Raw genomic sequence first — 24,445 nt, 5'->3', positions numbered from 1 at the left:
CTATGGAAATAATTTATTGCAAGAGTATAAAACAGTACAAAAAACACAGACAGTATTTCAAATGTCAGTAATATCAACACAGTGTATACTGTAGTACATGATCAGGGAGGGAAATACTGACAATGAAATGATCTAATACATTTACAGTACATGATAGCAGTGGTTTACAACAATTGGTTTCTTGTTTCTTTAACCGTTTTGGAAACATCAGAGAAATGCCTTACTATTTAACATTATTTGACATCTTTGAAAAATAACATCTGGCAGTGCTGTCCAAAAAAAGCTTTGCTAATGACAAGAAATAACAAGACAGCGTTGAAATAATACAAGCACACAGATGCCTAAGCTGTCGATCAGATCAATTCCAAATGAGAAGCCCCGCCGTTCTGCTACCTGATAACAGATATCCCAGCCCTGATTGAGGTGATGGCAGGTGTCGTACGTGTGAGAGGGCACAGCCAGGGGACGTTACCTAACTCTGCTCTGGCTGGGTGACAGAATCCTTCTTGCCTCACGCCCACCCCCTTCTGCTAGACCAGCCAATGGAGTCATCAATAATAAGCCAAGGTGAGCGAGGTGTGCTCAGTAAAGGTCGGTGCCTTTCAGGTGATAAAAAAAAAATGACTTTGCTCAGGGCTTTTTCGTCGGCCTCGGGAAGTCTGGAGCTGCCAGAGTAAATTGAAATATTCATATGGCTGTCGGAGGGGTCCAAGTCTGGACGAGGGAGACATGAAGGGCCTGAGGGATGTCTGGGAATGACGGGGGGTCAAAGTTGAGGGTCCTAGTTGTCTGGGTTTAGACTCCCCTGTAACCAGAAGGCCGGACTGGCAGATACAAGATGATGCCCCTTGAATGCTATCCTGTACTACTCTCCCCTTTTGTCTGTCAGATATAGAGACTGAGGAGTGAATACATGGATTCTATCACGAGGCCGATGCCCAAGTCCACATTATTGGTACTGTAAACAAAGAACAGCACCACACACACAACGGAGGCAGGTTCTCCCCCATACAGCAGTCCAGCCGGGGTCAGAGAGGCTCCTCCCCCCAGCTCAGTCCTCCTCCTCCACGTAAGTCGAGGGGAACCAGCCCACCTGAGAAAAAGACCAACAGAGAGAGCAGAACTCTCAACGCAGAGCTCTGACAACCGCCAGTAGAGTCTTAGTGAAGCTGACCGTGTATGGACATGAACAATGTACATTGTACAAAACAAAACAAGTTGCCATAGCACACGACAGATGCGGAGCTGACCCTGCCGTTGACCTCGCCCCGCCACCAGCCATTGGCCATCTTGGTGTAGATGTTGACCACGTCTCCCTCCTGCAGAGAGAGCTCCCGTGTGTCCCTGGAGCTGAAGTCATACCGCACCACAGCTAAGCCCACCACCCTAGGAGAAAAGACTGCCACACACACCAAGAGGTTCAACAACAGTCAGGATGAGAAGACAGATAGATGTATTCAGAATACATCTATTCTGTATCTCTGAAATGTGCAGGGCTGAATCACATTATGTACGTAGCCTAGCGTAGCACATAACTCTAGAATTAAAATGCTAATCAGGCCATATGTAGTCCAGAACACACACCCTAAGTTGCAATATGATGTATACCCACAAACAGAGATGCAAAATAATAGAGAGATCAATTGAAATTCAGAGTACAGACACGCACACATGTTTACATTTAATGTTACTAACAGGTATCAGATGCATGGGGGAAGCTTTAAAAGAAGGCAGCCCAGAGGTGTGGGCGTACAGCAGAGAAGCCAAAGACGAGACGCCAGACAGACGAGAGACAGAGAGAGAGAGAGAGAGAGAGAGAGAGGGTGAGAGAGAGAGAGAGAGAGAGAGAGAGAGAGAGAGAGAGAGAGAGAGAGAGAGAGAGAGAGAGAGAGAGAGAGAGAGAGAGAGAGAGAGAGAGAGAGAGTAGAAAGGAGGTACCTGTACCTGACCAGAAAGGAGAGGAGGAAGGAGGAACAAAGCTGCCGCCGCCAGCAGAACCTTCTGAGAGCAGCTCGCAGAACCGCAGGGGTTAGACCAGGCAGAGGTGCAGGGAGAGACGCAAGGACAGTAAACACAACATCCACAAAGATGGAGAGACAGAGAGGAAGATGGAGAGGGAGAGAGAGAGAGAGAGAGAGAGAGAGAGAGAGAGAGAGAGAGAGAGAGAGAGAGAGAGAGAGAGAGAGAGAGAGAGAGAGAGAGAGAGAGAGAGAGAAGAAAGCAAAGTCAAAGAAGAAGTTAAAGTTATAGTTAGCAAGCACAACACTGAGACTGCTAAACACTTCACTCCTCCACTGTTGTATCGCTTCTCTGCCCATGTTTACCCAGACACAGTAAATGATCAACAACAACACCAAACACAAAAAAGTGACTTTGGGACTCTCACAGTAATTTGATGCAAGTCACACCCTAATGCCAAAGTAACAGCATGAGGTGGGACTCTACACAGCACGTAGTCCTGTCAAGGCGGTGGCAACAATTCCCCATCGTACAGCCGGCAACTTCTGTTCCCATCTGAACGGCCATCTGAGTAGGCAGACCAGCATGCTGGGTAAACTAGCTTGTGTCAACTCTGCAATATGGTTCCCTGCATCGCCCCCACCCCCACAGGGATTGCCAAACACAGGCCAATATGTCTCCACTCTTGCCTGACCAGCACACATGCACACACACATACGCTCACACATTTTTTATGTTTTATTCCCTCATATCCTCCCAACCTGTGAGTCATACCAAGTGGCAGGTGAGGGACAGGGGTAGGAGAAGATCTTTGGAAACTGGGAATATATACCTCATTTAAAAAGATTTTTTGGTTATTGTTTTTCTAGACTGTAAAAGAAAAGTGAGTCTGTTGTCTCAAAGCAATGCCCCAGCAGTGCTAGTGGTTGGCTGTTTCTTCTTCTGTCATTCATTTTGAGAGGCTGACCGTTTTGGCTCTGAGACTTTCATCAATTATATCCCACACATCTCTGCTTTTGGACGGGCGTAGTGCCAGCGGGGAACGCCGCCGTGCTGCAGCCTCGGTACCCACACTGGGCTGGATCTGAGCTGATGAGGGTGGAGGAGGACTTCAGTCAGGGAATATGTCCCAGAATGCACCAAGGGAGCGGTGAGTCTGTCAAGGCTCTGGTGTGAAGGAACCAGAGTGAATGACAGGCTAGCACAAACACTCCTCACAAAGGCGCTTTGAAGCACAGCACACTGAGAGCCCAACAGAGCAGGAGGGGAGGAAAGACAAGCCATGTGGCAAAATTACTTCAGGATACACTAACTTTTACTTTGTTAAGGTTTTTTGTCCACTAAACTTCCTTGTTAATGTAGTTTATATTATGTCTCACTGAAAGTGCTCCAGTCTATTTATCTCGCATATCTTCCACTTCTTCACTTCATAACATTTAGGAACTTTTCCGGTTTGTGAGAACTCGAATTGGATGTGTCCCTGAGCTGTTTCCCATCAGCAGCTGTCACACCCTCTTCTCTGCAGTCATTCCGAGTGAAATGTCATGTCCTGTCAGGAAAATTGTGAATCCATCCCAGGGCAGAGCAGTGCAGCCTGGGAGTGCAAGCCCGTTTGCAGCAGCTTGCCTGGGCTTGCCTGGGGCATGCCAGGCCCTGAGCAGGGATGGCTGTGCTAAGCCTACTGGCCGAGCCATGCTGCTCATACTGCTGCTGGTGCTATTACTGCTGTTACTGCCTCAGTCTGGAGAGACGGCGTTTGCATCTTTGATGGCTGCCTGGTGGTGGTTGTGCCGGCTCAACTGGAGCAGAGCGATGCATTTATTCATGCCTCCACACTCACTCCACACTCACTGCAGCTCAGTCTGGAATCAAGGACTTCGTTGGGCTACTCAGAGACGTCGGACATGGTGGGAGAAGCGAGGCGTGAAAGGTATTGACTACACACCACTGGCTTCTCTGAGCCGCCCTGTTCTCTGGTGGAGTGGAGTGGGCAGGGGTCTGTACAGAAGGGGCACATACGTCCCTGGAATGATACCATTTCCGTTTCTTACATATTATGTAAGAATATATATATATAGAGGAATGTCTGAGTAGACACAATAGAGCATGCCCTGACTGAGTATAACTCTCCTGAGTGCTGTAAATAACCAAAGGGAGTCGCTAAAGTGTGTACTGTGTGCTGTGTGCTTGAACTTTGCTGGGCCTACATGCGTGCTTACATCTGTCAGTTTAGTATTCTTAGAAAACAAAGGGAACGACTCAGCAGAAGTATTTTTGCTCTCAACACAGACACCGTGGTGTAATGACACTGCTACCTCAATGTGCTTTGCCACATATTCCCCCTGCCTGCCCTACACTGTGAATAGGGAAGAACGCACTTTTCACTTTGTGTTGACACAACAGTCTGCATTGCCTAATAGGTAAGACTTTTCTAGGTCTTTTCTAGGTATGACTGCCCATTTCTTGGGACTTGGTGGTTTCATTCACTAACTGGAACACCTGTAAATGCCCTGCCAACATGAGCTTAAGACACATTAGGTGAAATGACTTGGTTTTCCCTAGACGTACAGCTACATGCCTGTGGTACAAAGCATGTGATACACACTCACCAGTGGCAGAGTTGGCCAGGCCTGTAGGCAGGTTGCCGTTGCCTGGTTCCCTGTAGGGCACCTGCAAGGTGGTATCCAGACTTCTAAAGCCCTCCCTCAAAGAGTGCAGCTGGTAGTGCTCCACCAAGTCCTGGGTCAACATAACCCACAGTTAGAAAACGGGACAACAATACAGCTCCTATTAAGAATGCCATGGACACATCCTGTGTCCTCTAAAACCTATTTTAGAGAAATACCTTTAAGCAATCCATTTGTAAGAATACAAGAAGTATTTGGATTTATTGAACACACTTACTAGTACAGTCCTGAACAGCCTATTCTCTGCTATGTAAAAGCACCCATCCTTGGTCAGAATCTTAATGTGCTTCACTTCATTATTGAACCTGTGAAGTAAGAATAAGACATAAATGTAAAAACAACGACCTCTGGTCATGGTCAGAGTAGGTAGAGTAGGTCAGAGCGCTGTGCAATAGACAGAACACAGATTCATAATGCATTTCTCCATAAATGCCGATGAGCAAGTCACATGGGTTGGAGGTCTCATGACCAAACCCCAAATGTGCTGTATTATAGATGAATAAAATAGTGTTATGTTGCAAAGCCAGTAATACATAATGTATACTCTGTATGCATTGACTAATAAATTATTGATTTATGTTGAGTTATGTCATGTGTTATAACTCAACACACTGAGATTAATGGTCACTGCTTGTTGATGGCAGAGCTATGTCGTATTTCTCTGGCAAACAGAATGGCATTTAACTTGCACAAAAACACAATGTGCATATGCAGACATATGTGTGTCCTCAAATAACTCCCAAACTAAGGGACTGTGTGTGTCGACTGTATTAGTTAGACTCCATTATCTCAGACAAACCTCTAGATAACAATCTTGAGCAGTCAGAGAGGTAATTAGGACTGGAACATTTAAAAACTTCAACACATCAAAGGAGAAATCCTTATTCAAGAGGGACTTATTCAGACCTCATTCAGACAGGCAGACTTGTCAGGGGTTTAATGACTTAATATGGGTGTTGAACATGGATAAGACACAGACCACACTGGGCCCAACACCACATCACCATGTAGCTCACGTGATAATGGCTAGTGCCAGTGTACTTTGTTTAGCTTGTAGAACATACCTCGAGTGATGTGAAGCACATTACATTACATGAACACACACACACATTATATTTCTCTAATGACCGCATTTTTTTATAAATTCCTTACTTTGACCACTGTATCATTATGTTAACAGTCAATCTGTGATTTTCTTTTGACATCTTTTCTTGTGAGGATAGTGTCACAGTGTCTGGACACAAGCAAGATTTAGGCTACATTGCTATAGAAGATAGAAAACACCTAGACTAGTTAAAGGCACAATGTTCGGAATGCTTGGGGACAACGGCTATAGCACTTACTTGATACTGATGGCATACTCTGTGAACTCTCTGCTTCTGTGTCTGACCAGGTAGGTGCTGTTTCCTCTCTCAATAAGTTCCACCTCGGCCTGGTGTCTCTCCATTGGCCCTGCAAACCTGACACACACGCACGCTGTGGAGCTCAGAGCCTTTGACTACAGATCAAGAGGTTGCAGATCAAATGGTTAAGCAGTAAAAAGGCAAACCTTACAGCTGGATCAAATCGTTTTAATCTCCTTCTCAGACTACGCAAAACAATGCACTTGATGTGAACCTATCTCTCGTAATATGTCTGTTCACTTACCAGTGCTGAGCTGAGTAATCAACTGGTTTTGGAACCTGGGACAGAAAAAAATTCAAGTCTATAAAGTCAATACACATGTGCTGGAGGTTATATACAAGCAATGTGGTATATTTAACCCTTATGTACAGGTTCAGGGCTGCCCTAGACACCTCCATTTTGAGGGAAGAAATACAGACATCAACAGATGACAATAGCCAACACATAAGGGTGTGTAAAGTGTTCACTTACACATGGGCAAGGCCTGACGACATCACTGGGAAAGAAGCCAATCTCTTTCGTTGAAAGAATTTTGCCCTGCAACGGCAATTGGCTGTTAATCGCATTATTTTCGTCTGGGAGTAACTTCCATCCCTCTGCCCCCCTTTCCCCCATCGCTTCAATAAATCCTCGACAATTAGCTCACAACAAGCAGCGCATCTAATTTACAGCCAAAGTTAATTATGGTTCAAACTCTGCCTGCAGTTAGATTTTACTGCATCAAAACAAGAGGCTCGTTTAACACAAAATAATGAATCATATTCTATTCTTTGAATACCTAAACAGCGTAAGTCCTGACTTTCATCGAAAACAGGCTACTGCGCTTTTATCTAAACCGCCACAAGCAAACTATGGTTTATGAAAATCATTTAGTCCTTTGCCAAACACAGCATTAGGAAGCCAGTCTTCAGCAAAGCAATCAAGATACGAAATTAGTTGTGTTTATATATGTGGATAATATGCTGTATGTTAATGAAGTAATACCATATGGTTGATCTTTTAATAATACAGCAGTTGCTGGTATACCACAGGTTTATATCAACATTACACTAAGCATAAGTGAATATAGATATACATAACTGAGCATTCCTAGTTCAGACTTAAAGGTCCATTTGAAGTCTATGAGGAGGTCAGAGTACAGGTTATGTACTGTTGCTCCCTTAGCCTCCTGGTTGAGCCGGCTTTCTTCCTTACCTCTCCCTTTTATTACAGTATCAAATGCATTTCTGGTCCATGCAAACACTTTGCAGTAACTAGATTGGAAAGCCAATCCCAACCCATCTCTGTGATTCATTCAGCGTAATAACATTTCATCAGAGCTTTTGGAGAGCCCTTGCTATTTGTTACGCCTCCAATAGGAGCATGATCAAGATTAAACTTATTACCCTGTTGGAGTAAACAGACAGCAGCCAAAGGATCAAATGAAATTACAGTGATTGATTGTATTGTTCTGCCACAAGGATGGAGATAATTGCCGTCTAAGTAACAGGGGATATGTATTCTCAAAGTTTTATAATTTCATCCTTTGGCGACCCGAGAGACTGGGAAGATGAAGTAGCCTTATTACACCCTCGTTATGCATGGGATCAAATAAACACACAAATGTGCATTATCACTCAGAGGCCCGGATTACACCCCACCCAAGACGTAGGTAACCATGGCAGCACGTACACGCGATCAGGCAGCCCGGTCTATCGTAGGCTTTTAACTCCACTCAACCGGCTCAGCATTAGGGATCAGCATAGGTCTCCTGGCGCTCATTCCTCCTGCCAGCTCGTGCGCTATCAAACAGAGATCAGTAAGCCAAGAGCATGGGAAATCAGGCTAAGTGCCTATTCCCAGCCGAGCTGTTGGCACAACCTGCCGTCTGATTGGAGCAGCACCAGGAAGGAGGACCAGCTTTTTAGTGTTGCCGTAAAAACGAGACAGGAAGCGGCCAAGGAGGCTCCCAGTGGACCCCCGAGAGGAATCAGGCTCCTCTCGACATGCGTACATGTTAAAACCATGCGATGGTCACTAACATGTCAGTTTAGTATGTGACACTACACTCGGTCTTAATAAACTTACCCGGGAATATAGTGTCTGGAGTTGATTGGCTCTCTGTAGCACTTTATGGATCAATTAAGGATGTGATTGGTTAAATCATCGAGCCATGCAGAGTTAATCATGTTCAAAAGGGATGGAAACGACTCAATAACGTATCCACTGTGGAGTGGAAGGGAAGTAAACCACACAGCCACGAGCACCCATGTGTGTAGTAATAATTCCTTATCTTGATTGTATAATATTGCAGATATCTAAGTGAGGACATCTACATGCATAGATCCAGGGGAAGCCATTCAGTGTCAAAAGTACCGTCAGGTAAGATGCTATTAATAAGGTGTTATTCTGCCTGGCAACGCCCCAGACAGACATACGGTGAAGCCTAGATTTGAAGATGAAGTGGGAGCCGTGGTTGGAACAGAGGTGTCACACACACCTGCCACCAGGAGCTGTGGAGGTCGGCACAGATCAGCTCTATGATGTCTCCCGCATGGACACTCAACAGGGGTTTGTTCGGGGGCGGGGGGATGCCCATGTAGTCTCTGATCACCAACATCCTGGGTAAACCTGAGAGAGAAAGAGAGATAGAGAGAGAGAGAGAGAGAGAGAGAGAGAGAGAGAGAGAGAGAGAGAGAGAGAGAGAGAGAGAGAGAGAGAGAGAGAGAGAGAAGGAGAGAGCGAGAGAGAGAGAGCGAGAGAGAGGAGAGAGCGAGAGAGAGCGAAAGAGAGATATTTAGTCAGGAAGAGATTAAATCAGAGTGAGACAGTACGAGAGACCAAGAACCCACAGAGACAGATAATGAAAAGAAATAATGAAACAGGAAGGAGCCAGGAGAGAGATGTCTCAAATATCTGATGAATACTGTATATCTGCTATACTTTAGAATTAACACCCTTCTATTGACATAGCAGAGTACACTTCAAGTTACGAATAATCATGGAACTGGGAACTAAAGGACCTAAAGCAATATGTAACTTTAGTAGTTATAGATTTATAGAATTCTTACAGAGAATCGACAAATAAAGGATTGAACAAGGATCCTATTCTGGATATGTGAGACCATCTGTGTAGTACACGATCGGTATGTAGAGCAGCTAACAGGAGAGGAGAACACCAGCTGCAGTGCAAATCCTTTGTATGTTCAGCGTGGCAGTTTTGAACACAACCAGTAGCATCAGGCTAAAGACTAGACTAAAGATCCCTGCCAGAGAAGTAGACAGGTCCTCTTCTTCTTCACCCGTAGCCCAACCCTTCCCCATTTACCTTCCAGCCCAGTCACAGTGTCGCCCACCACTACCAGAGGAAATGATCAGGGCTGACACTGAACTCAGATTACTGAAATACCACGCAGCCGTGAGCCATATACTTCTCGCTAAAGACAATAAAGCACGCCATCCTTTCTCATAAAGATCTTATGGAAATTAATTTCCCACAAAATGACACTGGCTTAAGTGGTATCGTCAGGACCCGGGCCTGTGGAGAGCTGGAGGGTTTTCTGCAGCTCTCCTCCTGCTGAGGCGGTGCTTTAATGAATCCACCCACTTCTATTCATCTCCACATTGCTGTTTTACACAGTGGTGGAGGTGGTGAGAATTGCCTTTTTTAATGTTCATTATATTTCCAAGTCACTTTGAAAAGAATATAAGTAATCGTATTACAATGTTAATGCTACAGAAATTCAGTGGGTGTTTGGCTTTTGGTTGTGTGTCTGTATTGGCTGTAAAATGTCAACTTCCTTAACAGTATCGTTGGAGATATATTTTTTAAATCTCCTTTCCTTAGTTAATAAAACCATTTATGTATACCTATACTTTTGTTTATTTATAACCCTCACCCTATAAGAAAGTTTTAGAAGGGAACATAATCTTATAGGGGAGCATTCGCTTTCCGTTTCTCAAACAATGGTCCTTACCCTCATCATAGTTCTGGACATTTCACCCACACTTGACATAATTAGAATTTTGAAGAGACATCCATGCAAGCATTGAGACCAACCCCCATAGAGGCTTTTAAAACACAGTCGAGAAGGTTAAGCCACACTGACCTGGGTCTGCTTGTTGCCGAGTCATTGTTGTACCTCTCTAAGAATGCATTACATATATAAGAGAGAGGGAGGGAGGGAGGGAGGGAGGGAGGGAGGGAGGGAGGGAGGGAGGGAGGGAGGGAGGGAGGGAGGGAGGGAGGGAGGGAGGGAGGGAGGGAGGGAGGGAGGGAGGGAGGGAGGGAGGGAGGGAGGGAGGGAGGTCAATACAATTTATGACACAATATTAATACACTATGGTATGAACATGATGCTGAGTATGACTGTATAATTACAGGTATGTGACTATGTCATGACTACAGGTATTCTTATTCATGTCCAACTACTCTGCATCTCATTATGTGAGCCATACATGAATACCATCACATTAATAATTCTGTACATACTATGTTCATGTTATAGCATTTGTGGACATTGAAGGGCATGACAGTAGTTAAGCTCTAACCCTTGGAGTGACAACTAGCAAGCCAGCTAGTCTTACGTACCTGCAGCCTGAGGGTGGAACAATCTGTTGTCAGGTGAGAAAGTGGAATGGAGAGAAAAAAGGATGATACAGGTAAAAGAGGATACAGCATCAGTCTATGGTAGTGGACACATTGACATTTATTTGTGCAAAAATAATCTCTCAAACTTGTGCTCTGAAAAAAAGCCTGCCCTCTGTCTTCTAATGGAACGTGAAGTCAGATCACTTACCTGATCTTCCACATACTCCAAGTCTACCCAGGCACTCCTTGTGAGCACCAAGTCCACACTTGGGACAGAGATACCCCTGGTTAAAGATCCCCCTGGAGGACAACGAGGAGAGGAACAGGTAGAGAAATTCATTCGTCCGCATTGAATTTGAGAATTGAAACGAGATTGCAGTCTTTGAAAGACAAAAACCCCAAGATAGCATTTCGTCAATCATAATTGAAGTTTTTTGAGTTCCATAGTTTACTTGGCGGACCTCTAGCCTTCATGAAGGTACGTAGTTTCATGTCTAAAGGTCATATCACCTCAGCAGCAGATGACAGGAGCTACATGAAGTGATCTTCTCAAAGGTATGCATCCGGAACTGGTGTGAATTGTTGTTGGCATCCTCCGGTCGAATGTTTGACCTGTTCAGAGAGAGATGGAGAGAGCAGTCAGAAGAGGGAGTGTGTGTGTGTGTGTGTGTGTGTGTGTGTGTGTGTGTGTGTGTGTGTGTGTGTGTGTGTGTGTGTGTGTGTGTGTGTGTGTGTGTGTGTGTGTGTGTGTGTGTGTGTGTGTGTGTGCGTGTGTGTGTGGAAGACAGAAAAAGAGGCATGTACGTAATGTATCTGAGAGAGTTGAGTGAGTGGTGAGATGTATTGTATGTGTTTACATTTGAGACGGAGATCACAAAAAGCTCTATATGTGGCAGGGCCTTTGAAAGAAACACCTCTTTGAAGTTGGAGTAAAAAGAACTGCCACAATACAGTCTTTGTAACTTCTGTTGAATGCTTCTGTGATTGAGTCTTGCATCAAGAACCCATATTCACTTTGAAGGTACAATTTGTTTTCAAAATGCATCTCTTGCAGGGCTATTTTATTCAACATTTACACACACGCACACGCACACGCACACACACACAAAGGTCTCAGTCAAATAGCATGTCATGAGAACTGAGAGGCACCATTAGAAGCACTCAGCTGGTCCTTCCACAGTGTATCATATCCATCTCCATTGCCTAATCTGAAAAATGCTGTGGCTCTAACTCTCAAAACAAGAATTTCTCCAGTGCACTTCAAGCCCATTAGTTCAACCGCTGAGAGAATACTTCACCCTATTGTCTAGAGATCCACCACTGTTACTTAATTATACTATCGTAACAGACAACAGACGCAAACAAGACAAAAAGTAGTTTAATGTGATGAAATATTTTGGTCCTTCACTGACAACACTTAAAAAAGATGTCATGCCAATAACACTTTTTCTGTATGTTAACAGAAACACTGTCGCAGCTCATTTCCACCTTTGAAAGTGGCCTATAATAATTCCAGGAAAGTTACCCCCACACAGCTGATAGGCGATGTATCTCTATGGCAAACAATCCAAACCACTTGTTTAGTGTGTGTACAGTACGTGTGTGTGTGTGAATGTGTTTGTGTGTGAGTGTGGGGGGGGGAGTGTGTGTGTGTGTGTGTGTGTGTGTGTGTGTGTGTGTGTGTGGGGCGGGGGGGGGTCGACCATGGGTCCATGTCTGATAAGAGTTAAGACCTGAACAAACAGTGGGAATGATGAAAGAGTCAACACATCTCTTGGCCATGGAAAAACAAACACACACACGCATGTCTTTCTCAAACACAGTGTGTCAAACTGTTTGCATGTTACCCATTCCCCAAACGGTGTGAATCACTATAGATATCTACAGATGTTTCAGCCAACTGATAAGTCCACTGCTCCCTACATCACCCAAGCTCCACCCACCCACCCCCACACCCACCCACCCCCACACCCACCACCACACCCACCCACCCACCCCCACACCCACCCACCCCCACACCCACACCCACCACCACACCCACACCCACCCCCACACCCACCCACCCCCACACCCACCCCCACACCCACCCACACCCACCCACCCACCCCCACACCCACCCCCACACCCACCCACCCCCACACCCAACCAACCCCACACCCACCCCCACACCCACCCACCCACCCCCACACCCACCCACCCACCCCCACACCCACCCACCCCCACACCCACCCATACTGACATTGCCATTTCAAACTGGTCCAACCATTTCTTCTTGAGATCCTTGGTCTTGAAAAAGAGCTCAAAGCCGCTCTGCCCCTGCTGGTGAGTCAGGTAGAACCCATAGCACCACTGTGGAGAGCCATAGGAAAGGGAGAGAATTAATACATGTTCATACAGCCCTGAATACATAGTAATCACAATATGAAAGTAATACTATGTAACTGTGATGACAAACAGCATTTCTATACAGGATAGGCTGATGGGCTGATTCTGCACGTTGTAAATCTACGTTGAGAGTTTCCAGAAAGCCGCCCTCCCGGGGGCTCAGAATCATCTGTGACGCTGGGCAGTCTGGAGGAGGGGGAGCAGTGCACACTCACTCTGAAGTCTCATTTATTACAAAATGATCTATAGCCTTGAGCAGCCTTGGAAGACACATTCATCACCTGATATTAGCATCCCCCTTAGCATCTTGTGGTTGTGTGTGAGTGTGGTTGTGTCTGAGTGTGGTGGTGTGTGAGTGAGTGTGTGTGTGTGTGCGTGCGTGTGTGTCTGTATAAATGTAAGTGTGTACGTGTTAGGAACATGGTCCACTGAGGTTTTTAAGTGGAGAGGTGGAGAGGTAGACTGGGAGGAGCCGGGATGAGGGGATGAGGAGCAAGGACAGAGTTGTGACACTCCTCTCCCTTGCGCTGAACATCAAATGAGTAGCCATCATCAACACAAGAATTGTATTTAGAAAAATATGATGGAGGCCACTTCCTAGACTCTATAATAATCTCTCCCCCTCACACATCATGCCATGTTCATACAGCCAAACGAATGGCAGATCAAGTCCCACAGAGTAATCACCTCCTGGCAAGCTGTCACTCTCCCATTAGCTAACAGCAGCAGGGGTAAAACACACCATCTGTGGACGTCCACCTCAATAGTGACTGAGATAGTTTGTGTGTGTGCGTGTGCACGACATACTGTTAATATTTGTACACACTTTGTGTTGTGTGAGTGTCTCGACACTGATCAAACTCATATTTTCCTGAAGAATGACAAACAACCTTTCCCTGGCACTGCAAGAGAAAATAGAGTCGAGCTCACTGGAGTTTCTATTCCATCATAGCAAACCCACTCACAGAGCAAGAGAATATGTATTATTCAGCCACGTTTGTTGATATTGATGGTGACTGACAAGGTTTTATTTCCAACCCACTGACCTTCTTGCTATCTCGGTCTGTGGTGGGGTTGTTGGTGATCTTGAAGTAGTTGAGGTCGATCACATCCTTCATCTCGTAGATATCGCCCCTTCTCTTGCAGACTATGACTGCCACGTCAAACAAGAAGATGTGCCTGTTGCCCCAAAATCCCACAATTCCAGCATTAGGAAAAACAGAGCTATGTTGCCTGCAGTACCTGCACACAGGCATGAAGCAGGCACACCTTCTCAAGGTCTTTTCAGACTGAGGAAAGAGGTTTATCTCTGTCCTGGCTGCATCTCACCTGTCTTGTTTCCGCTTGTCGAAGTGGGGCACCAAGCGCACCTCACCGTCTCCTTTTGGCCGACCAAAGCTCACCAAAGGCTGGTTCTGCAGGGACACGTTTGAGAGGGAAAAGTAAGTCACATTTCTGGTTTGGGGATTAAGGTGCAGCTGATGAGGATGATGATTTGAACTCACCAGGTTTTCAATGGACTTCTGGTACTGGTCAATCTCCCTCAGTGTCTCGTTGTCTCTTTTCACCTCGTTGACATACTGAGCCAGGTCCTGAGTGACACACACGAGAGGAACATCAAATGAAGACATGGTTTACTTACCAAACCTCTTCATTACGTTCTTGAAGGCAACAATGGCAATTGTATAGTGAGATTAACAAAGTTCATTTTTTTGCTTGATTTATACATTATACTTTATATATATAATTTGTGTATAGCTTGTTTTGATACACTTCGGTATAAGATTTGTTTTGAACTATAATTTGAACTATAATTTGTGTATAACTGGTTTTAAAACACTGCTGTTACACTGTAATTCCCCCTAAGGCATGAAAAAAGTTCTTATCTATATATCTCTATCTAACAACTAGCAGGTGCAAAGACATGTAACACTTCATTATGCCGCTTAGCCCCTCTGTGCTTCCCTAACCTGAGTTACAAAAATCACTTGAACAAAGGTATTTCCAGTGTTTCCTCAAGGGGATTTGTGTTCCAGCAACTAGGTCCTCAACTATCCATCCCTACATTCACCCCCCCCCCCCATAGTCAGCTACTCTAATCACCATAGCAACCAAGAGAAGAGAATCCAGATGTGGCAAATAGTTACCCTTTTACCCTTTTGTACCTGTATCGTACACCTGTATCGTACACTGTTAAGTAACGTCACACGTTAAGGGTAAAAGGGTCTGGTATGGAGGAGGGGTGTAAGGGGTGCAAGGAGGTTTTACCACAACAAGGTCAATGTTTGACAATGCCCAACCTCCCCCATACCAAGTTTTACTTGTTTAATAGCTTACCAAGTATAAGTGTAACTACATGGCAATTCCTATATATAACTACAAAGTTGCTACAATATGTATTGCTGTGTATTTAAATTGTTAATTTCAACCCAATGTAAAATGTTGCAAAAAGAAAGCTACAAATGGGATTCACTTTCAACACATTAACTCAAAATTTTTCGGAAGAGAGTTGCACTTACTTTCATGGCGTCGAGGGCCACCTTCAAGTTGTTCTTGTCTGCCGTATCATGAGTGTGTTTGACTAGCTCCTAATAGGTGGAGACAAACAGACAAGTAGTTCAATCTGACGTTTCTCAAGATTCAAAGACAGTTTACCAAAGTGAGGGGACCAAACAGCTTCACCAAGTGGCACTCATTAAACAAACAACAGCACAACATCAAGACTTGATGGGAATAAACCAACACCAAGATAGAACCATCATCAGGGGTTCCTGTCTACATGAATAAACCCCTCTTCATTAATCACTGTGTCGAGGAAAACGATACGATACAACAGCCGACTTTGTTATCGCTTATTCCGCTAACATTCTTAACATGCAGCTGACACGCTCAACACATTGGGAGCTGGATGCTGCTGAGCAGACTGGAATGTGCTACGCTCCTCTGAGATGGCGTTCTGTTTTGCCTCTTTCAAAACAAGCTTATGAAGAAACAAACACAAACACCAAAACAACTCAAGCCAATACTCAGGGCAATTACACAGCTCAACCTACATTGTGATAGAAATCAAGTGTGTCTGTGTGCATGAGAGCACCAGTAGCATAGCCAGAATTTTATTTGGGGGGGCGGTCCCATCTTAAAATGAGGGGGCCAGATTTTAAAATAAACAAATAAACAATTCCTTAATTTTGTAATGTAAGTAATCAGAAATCTGGGAGGGCTGGACATGTAAATGAGGGTGCCTAGACCCCCTTGGCCCCCTTGTGGCTACACTACTGCCCTGCGTGTCTGCGTGTGTGTGTGTGTCTGTGGTGTGCGTTTGCGTGTCGCATGTGGGCCGACATATATGTGCATGATTTGGAATCTGTGGTTGAAACCCACCCCTCCCTACCTCCCTTTGCCCCTCGACCCCCCTCCCTTCCCAGGTCTATCCGCAGGATGGCGATGAGGCCTCCAGGGGTCCATCCCTCTTTATTAACATACAGCTCTTGACCCCCCCCCCCCCCCCCCCCCCCCCCCCCCATGCATCTCTTCTCCCTGCCCTCATTGTCTCCTACCTGCCTGGGCTGTAGCCTCTCATTCACTTAATTCAGAGGTAGAACATGCCAGGGTTGTTATGGACTAACTGAAATATGAATAAGTCCTGCGTGCTCCCCAGGAGTTGAACTCCAGCAGGGCGAGTGAAGAAGCAAAGACATGGATGATGTCGCCCCCAAGTGGTCGTTCAGAAAACCTGACACAACCTGACACCATCTGACAGAAATTGGACGAACCAATACAATATGCTTAATTGATCCTCACACTAATCACCACAGAAAGGAGTGTGTGAGAGTGCACGTCAGTGGATGGTTAACTTTACCTGCAGGAGAAGGTGGTACTTGAGGACCCTCTGCATTGGGACAACCAAGAGATCCCTCAGCGTAAACTTCCCATTGTTGGCCCTTTTCGAGCATTCCTGTAACAAACAGCAATATTTTACTGGTTGCTAGTACAACACATTGGGCAAAAGAGGTCACCAGAAAACACATCTCGGAAGTTTAGAGTCTTACCTCAAGTTTCAGTCGAACATCCTCTTTCTCCTTACAGATAGTATCCAACAGAGCAATGGCTATCTCTACTCGGCTACAATATATTCCATAGATGAGCAACCTACACAAAACAATGTGAAGAAACTCGATTAGAGCAAACAATGAATTGAGGACAAAGAGAGAATTAATCTAGAACTGAGATCATTCTACCTGTCTTTGTAGGTGATGAAAATCTGGTAAAGGTTTAAGGCATTCTTATTGAGGATGGAGTCCTGTAATTCCACCATTAGGCTCTTATGAACTTTTACCAGGTCCTGTATTATAGAAGTAGAAAAGGCTCTGAACTCATATATAATTCAGATTAAAGTCATGTCGACAGGTGAATGAACCAGATTTGCAGTACTTACCGAAATGTTGACAAAAACCTGATCCATTTCAGCAGCTGATAAAAACTTATTGAGGGGATTCAGGAAGTACTGTGGAAATAATTTAAAGACCGTTGAAACACCCTCCTTCAACCTCATCTCAGAATTAGCCCAAGCATTGCACTACAGTGCACAACCGTCTATGAAAGTTTGTAAAGCACATGTCCTCCATGCCTTCTCTATGGACTCCAGTGTCTCTGTGTATTTCTCTTCTGTCTGTTTGATCTCAGCCAGGCAGCAGCTTCGGACATCAACCTCAGCTTGCCTCTGTAGAAACAGACATGAATCCAAATATTGTTTACACACAACTACCAGGATACATTTACGATGTGTTTCTTCACAAACACATACTGTAGACAACTGTGCGTGTATGTTTGTGGTTTGGGTGTATGTTTGCACGCGCGTCATTGAGTCACCGGCGGAGGAAACAGCTCTGTCCTCATCAGGTCCTCGTAGATCTCTCCTCCTTCATCATCTTCATCCAGTCTATACACGGCTGCGTACAAGTCCTCCTCATCCTCCGGGACGTTCTCACTGTGGCACAAACACCCACAGAGAGGGAGCGTAAGTGTACAGTTTGGAAGTGTTAATCATTTCCTAGGAAAACAACTTTGCATTACGATGATCTCTCGTCGCTCTCCTGAGGATGAAGGTTCTGATGGCATCAGTTGTGCAGCATCAGGTGGGAGGGAGAAAAAGTGAAATTACTCATCTATTTCCCCTGACAGTTAATAAGAAATGGAGCCGAGCTTTTACCTAAACCTGTGGGAGTGTAAACCCATGAGAGATGAAATACAGTACTGAACTGTGCATGTACAACTATTGATGATTAGGACCATATTAGGGAAAAATCATCAGCCTTTATACATACTCAATCAGGTCCTCCAGATGGTTGTATATGTCCTCGTCTTTGAAGCTTTCCTCTGTTGGGAACGGCCTATAGAAATAACAGAAATAAGAATGCAACATCCTTTCATATATTTTGCTTCAGGACTTTATGAAATTCTGTGTTTGCAAAGTTACAATCTTTGTTTACATCTTGTTTTAGATCAAGATGAAAAGCTTCAACAGTAAATAGGACTTACTTGAATCCTCCCTGTTGTGCAATGGTTGAGTAAGAGAGCTTGGAGAGGGTGTCCATGACCTGGGGAAATCAGGTATAAAGACTGTTTTACAGCATCCATGTTTATATAGACATACACATAGTATATGTTATATCTGTGTAGCCTACAGTGTACACAGATAATATATAATGTTGAATATTTGTCTTTTCTTGTAGCCATTCTATTAATTTAATTTATCTGACATCCACAAGAAGAATGAGCTAATCTGCCAAGATTTATTTCTGGTTCACTAAACACCTAGGGGCAAATTCACTCTGTAGAGGTGATTAAGCACAACATAAAACACACAAACTCACACACACCAGTTTTTGCCCTTATTTAGTATCTACCTTTCACATCCCAGTGCGTGTGAGCAGAGGCCTTACTGCAGCCCCTCTCTGAGCATCTGAACAGGAAGTGGTCATGCTCCTATCCCAGGTTCAACTCACAGCTCAGGAAGTATGTCGGTCTTATTCCGGCTGTGCTCTTCTCAACATCTTGCATAAAGGAACTGTTGTTGCTATTTATACTCAAGCTAACTATTTGTCATCTACCATAACTGAATATCTAAACTAATATCATACAGTCTCTGTGTAAAAACACCAACGTGGAACTGAGACCATGCACTACTCTTGAACGTGTAGAATTAAATACACCAAAATAACAGCTCGACATCTTAAAACGTAATCTATTATGATTTGTTTATTGTGTGTTGGTCTTCTGTGCCTAAAATAAGCCTCAAACCTCAAGTAAATGAAAATCTTTGTCAAATTGGAATATTGATTCTTGTTGAACCGTGGGTAGAAACTAGGTTAATTACTGTCCGGGATTATTTATGAAAGCATATGAGGCATCTACCAGGCTGCGTTTCCAATCACACCGTCTCATTCTGTACAGGTTATGTTTATGAGAGGAAACACATAAACGTATTTTAATAATAGCCTAGAATAATAAACATATTTATGTGAAGTGGAGGTGTCAAAGGTATATGGTACTAGACACTCTTCTTAGTTTTTGTTGTCTTTGTCTTAATTTGTCTTTAATACACTAATTGATTCCAACAGTTCTGCGAACTATGATAGGTTCTCCATTTAATAGGTTGGTTAATTGGTGAAATCTTTCTCTGGACTGGAGTCACTATAAACCCTATGTGTGAAAGCTTTGTAGTAAAGACTTTAAAGTGACACCTGTATACTTAGTTGATCAACGTCAGAACATCTTGCTCAGACATTGTAAGTGAAAGTAATCAGAAATGTACTCATTTGTATGTGCCATATGCTGAATTGACGTGAGATTTTTCTCAGGCATGAACGTGCTACTATCTTTTCAGATCTAGTCTAGTTTCCTGCGTGACTGAATGCTGTGGCTTTGCCCCCACCAGCTGTGTGTCTTCTTGAAATATCCCTCCTTTCATTGCATCTGCTTGAGGTGAAGTTGTTTGTGTGTGTTGCTTCATGCTGCATTTCAAAACGTATTGAAGTGACATTGGGTGGTGAGTGACATAGGATCTTACAGAGGGTCTCACAGGATCTTATCACACAACACTGGTCAACAACAGTGAGAGCGATCACCAAGATTGATTCGGTTAATAATGTTTCCCTAACTCCTCACAAATGAACAGAGACCTTGTTCTTACAGTAATGTCTTGATCCGGCTTTTAGAAGTTTACTTTGTTTTATCTGAGATTTTGCTCTTAGTCATTTTACACTGTGCTTGACGGGAAACACATCTGAAGTATTGTCAGAGGTGAAAGGAGCAGCTACAGGAAAGGCAAGAGAGATGAGACCTTCGTCAAAACCACCCGTTTCAAATGTGTTATTGACAAGTAAAGGTCTGAGGCCACATAGTGACCAGTCAGCAACAGTCAGTCAGCATTTAATCTGCTTGGGGACAGGCTGGTGGAACTCAGGGGAGATATGTAGATTAGACCTCCCTCATTAGATATGCAGGGAACTAATGTTCAAAATCAGGGCACATCTCAACCAAACCACACCAGACTGTCTGGGATTTATCATGTTTTCCTTGATGGACGAAGAACTAAGGCTTGTTCTGTACATTTCCTTCTGTACATGAGAACATAGCAGCCCAACAACCATTTCTGGATCTCATCCATCCCAATCTCTGAACTCATCCACACATCCTTAGCCTCACCAGTTGGAAATAAATGTCATCCCGTGAACTAGGGATGTGTTCTCATGTTGTTTATTTTAAATCGGGTTCCAAAAAATAAATCTGCTTCAACATCTAGAGATTAATCTGTAAACTTTGATGGGAATTTTTGTGGTCACCTCCAATCCGGGATTATGTTTCCAGATTAACTGGGATCTTCCTAAAAACACTATGAATTGAAAGAGTCCAGTGTATGTGTGTAAATGGCACGCTAGTCAAATGTGCTGCAAGCCCCATCGTTGTGGGTTGTTTTCAAACACATCTATTGTATATTTGGGTATCAGAGTCTTTGTGGTCAAACTCATGCCGTTCACAAGAGACATGCCAAACCACCAGCTGCTCTAGTTATGGAGGTGTCGTTCTAAGGGTACAGATGTGAGTGTATTCGCAACACGCTATCATTATCATGCGTTTGATACGTATCATGTGTATGATGCCTTCACAAGATAGTGTGGCAAAATTGTAATCTTTTATCATATTGAGTGGATGGTGTGATCAGACATTCAAAGCAACATTCAGTGCATGCATTGGTTGTAGAGTGCAATGGCACCAACAAGGTAAAGTGAGAGGTTTTCCCTTCCTTGTTTGTAGCCGGACTGTCTTACAGGCATGCGATAACAGCAGCTTGCCCCAGGGAGACAGTAGCTTGAAGGATGGGACAGTAAAACCACTGACCTGATTCGTCTGTGTGCAAATAACTGTACTTTGGATGAATGATTCATCCCACTCCAAGGGGCCGGTGTCTGTGTGTGTGTGTGTGTGTGTGTGTGTGTGTGTGTGTGTGTGTGTGTGTGTGTGTGTGTGTGTGTGTGTGTGTGTGTGTGTGTGTGTGTGTGTGTGTGTGTGTGTGTGTGTGTGTGTGTGGTGCATGCCTGCGTGTTTGTGTGCGTGTGTGTATGCCATCCTCATATTTTTTGTTAAGGTTCTATCATCAAATTTGTTTAAAATATACAGTTGATGGATGTGATCTGCATAGGGCAGCTTTCATAATCCAGTGATGCAACAGAAAAATAATGCCAACCCCAACATAAAGTGACACCCGACAAGGAGGCCAATCAGTTGGTTACTGTATTGATCAGCGTTGACCTTGGGAGGAAAGCCAGTCAACCAGCCACCCAGCCAGCCACCAATGAGCAGAGCCCCAGATAGACCCCTCTTTGTGTGCGATAGATAGATAGATAACACTTCTGGATAAAGAGACCTGAAGTGCTCTAACATAATTTAGACCATAACATCATTTTACAGAATATAATTCCACATCATAGTTGTTATTCTTTACTACTTTTTGCTACACAGTGGACTGTCAAGTGTGCACTCATACCTTCCCAAAGTCCCGGACATCAAAGAGATCAAAGGCTTCGAAAAGGTCACTCTTCTTCATCCCAAACACCTCACAGCAGGAGTTCAGGAAGGTTCGGATGTTCTTCAAGCACAGGAACTGAAAAGACATCTTTGATTTATAATGTATATTTTTTTATAATTATTTTATACAATATATATATAATACATTTCTATCATAATTAATTTAAAAACCTTAAAAAATATAATGTACAAACTTAATACAAGATTGGAGAAGATTCTGGTTCAGATAAATAAATATCAGCATTTATGTTACTGCCTGTTACCTAGAGCATAATAGGACTAATGTTTTAATACCAATTAGTGTTCTCAGCAGGGGTCTAATCTAATCAGAATTAGTTATTTAATGTGGCTGTGACCGGAAAGGAAAGCTTTGTCATGATAGTTAGTAGAAACACAGTGAATACAGTTCCAAAGCAGAGTTCTCGAACATCTGTGGCATATAACTCAGTCATTTCGTTTTTTCTTCTTTGCTCTTTACGGTTTTAATTTCACAGTTTCGTGTATCTGGCCTCCTTTTCTGGCCCTGACACTGTACATCTGAGGATGTGACGTTGATAGTCTCCTTTTTATCACAACTGCTCATCACGGACACGCCTGTAGTTTCTCCACTAACTACAGCCCTATCTGTCTGTCTGTTGAGGAAGCTGCGGAGAATGTGATCACACACACACCAAATTCCAATGTACCTGTACTTGTACTGTCACCAATAGCAACAAGCTTGATAACACACAGAGAACGGGCAAATATATATACAAAAGTTTTCACTTTGGTGGAGCTGCTTTTTACATCGCCATGCATGCATACATATTTTACAGGCTGCTCCATATTTCAGACTACATCTAGACTGTGGTTGAAATGCTGGAAAAGAAATAGCTATTCAGAGAGCTACTTAATCACAGTACGATGCATCCCTGTCCCCTTCTCTATTCAATAATCTTCTTGCTTGTATTCCCACTCAGATCTTGGGGTTAGAAGTGCACAAAGAAATAGCCATTTAAAATCGGGCCTACACTGGCCCACATGGCTTTATCAGTGATGGCCAGATGGCCTATAGCTAGAGGCTATGACTCGTCATAGTTCATTTAAGTTACTATAAACCTGGCTCCCCATTAATTCTCCACTATCCAGATGATATCTGGAATCACAATGCCAAAACATACAGATATGCATTATTGATGTAACAGTGTGTTTAATGAGGAAACTAAAATACATTACTAAACAATACAAGGAAGAATGATCAAAACATCTAGTGTAAACATTGATCAAAACATCTAGTGTAAACATTGTATTTTCACTGAAGAAAGAAACTTCCGACAGCTATTATTTTGCATTTTTAGGTTGATTAAGTAACCTTAAATCAAAGGCAAATACAACTTGGCAACATATGTATCTGAGAAGTCACATATAAAGCTATTTGCTCAGTGTTGAGACCATCTAGCCTCGACAGGGCAAACACAATCTGTGTAACTTATGGGTGGATCAGAGTTAGGTTGTTATCATGGCTCTCCAGGGGCTGAGGGAGGGGACGTCTGGCCTGGACAGAACTCTGATGGCTCCCAGAATCTAAGAATCTAAGAGCGTATTTGTTTAACAAAAACTTTGGAACTAGTCTTCTGTATTTCTTTGTCAGATGTTGGTCGTATTAATCATTAAACCATATTATTAATAATCTAAGAATGTTATCTGTAAAATGTAAAGACTTTTGAATAACAAATGATTGAGCAATATTTAATGACTGATAGGTGATACCTAGGCCGAAATGAATACATTTATAAATTGTTTAGGCTATATTACATTTACAGTATGACATCTAACGTTATCCACAAAAGAAACGAGCCTGCAGCGAACATAATGCTTTCAATATCGCTGATCATGTGTCTGGGTGAATTGCATAGTGTAGTAATTGAAGTGCAATTCATACTGTTGGATTATACATTGCTTAAACATCCCTGCAAACCACAATTCATCTAATCGAAAGTGTATGCCACCACGAGATTGTAACATTTTGTATTCTTGCTTATACATTACCTGTGACATCTGTGGTCTGAGATTGATTTCCTTTAAGTTGATAGTGTGAGGTTTCAGGTTGTTTAGAAGCTGGCACAGAAGAACCCCATCCCGCAGTGTCTGTGCCAGGTCGAACACCTGGGCAGCCTCCCCTGTCACCCGGTGGTTCATCGGGAGCACCTTGCAGCTGATAAGCCACAGGGCGCATTGTCTCCAGTACTCCATGACACTGACGATAAAAAATGTATTAAACTACACAGACTAATGTAAAAGTGCGGTACAGCGTCGGGCGCAGAAGTAGAAACATCACAACTGGTAATCTCTTTGAGCCCTCAGTGGATACACA

The 24,445-nt window shown here is 43.7% G+C and overlaps 1 protein-coding gene across 2 annotated transcripts; it reads right to left on the bottom strand.

Moving 5' to 3' along the window:
- On the bottom strand, positions 1-24,445 carry vav3b (vav 3 guanine nucleotide exchange factor b). 2 transcript variants are annotated; one of them, XM_067252636.1, is made up of 27 exons: positions 24,121-24,445; positions 22,052-22,168; positions 18,544-18,602; positions 18,330-18,395; positions 17,875-17,992; positions 17,633-17,725; positions 17,441-17,509; positions 17,244-17,347; positions 17,055-17,154; positions 16,865-16,960; positions 15,525-15,593; positions 14,511-14,597; positions 14,335-14,420; positions 14,052-14,184; positions 12,860-12,969; positions 11,131-11,232; positions 10,829-10,920; positions 10,621-10,643; positions 10,139-10,175; positions 8,530-8,660; positions 6,522-6,587; positions 6,294-6,328; positions 5,990-6,106; positions 4,864-4,951; positions 4,569-4,698; positions 1,251-1,399; positions 1-1,093 (listed from the first exon to the last, which is right to left on the bottom strand). In XM_067252636.1, exons 1-27 carry the CDS (start codon positions 24,322-24,324, stop codon positions 1,052-1,054), a joined length of 2,523 nt encoding a protein of 840 aa, XP_067108737.1. In that variant the 5' UTR covers positions 24,325-24,445; the 3' UTR covers positions 1-1,051. The 2 variants fall into 2 exon arrangements, with proteins under 2 accessions (XP_067108737.1, XP_067108736.1); XM_067252635.1 differs by lacking the exon at positions 1-1,093 and having other exon boundaries at positions 1,102-1,399.

This window comes from Osmerus mordax, chromosome 16 (assembly GCF_038355195.1).
Source record: "Osmerus mordax isolate fOsmMor3 chromosome 16, fOsmMor3.pri, whole genome shotgun sequence".
Classification (NCBI taxonomy): domain Eukaryota; kingdom Metazoa; phylum Chordata; class Actinopteri; order Osmeriformes; family Osmeridae; genus Osmerus; species Osmerus mordax.
The sequence above is the reverse complement of the archived record's forward strand: the minus strand, read 5'-3'. Positions and strand labels throughout refer to the sequence as shown.

What these genes read in the sequence shown, in the direction of transcription:
- vav3b (XM_067252635.1), bottom strand. Translation starts at nt 24,324, where the DNA reads ATGGAGTACTGGAGACAATGCGCCCTGTGGCTTATCAGCTGCAAGGTG. An exon ending in AGGTTTTTGTCAACATTTCG is followed by an intron (nt 17,348 to 17,440) that starts GTAAGTACTGCA and finishes TCTATAATACAG; the next exon opens with GACCTGGTAAAAGTTCATAA. An exon ending in CAGACCGAGATAGCAAGAAG is followed by an intron (nt 12,970 to 14,051) that starts GTCAGTGGGTTG and finishes GGCTCTCCACAG; the next exon opens with TGGTGCTATGGGTTCTACCT.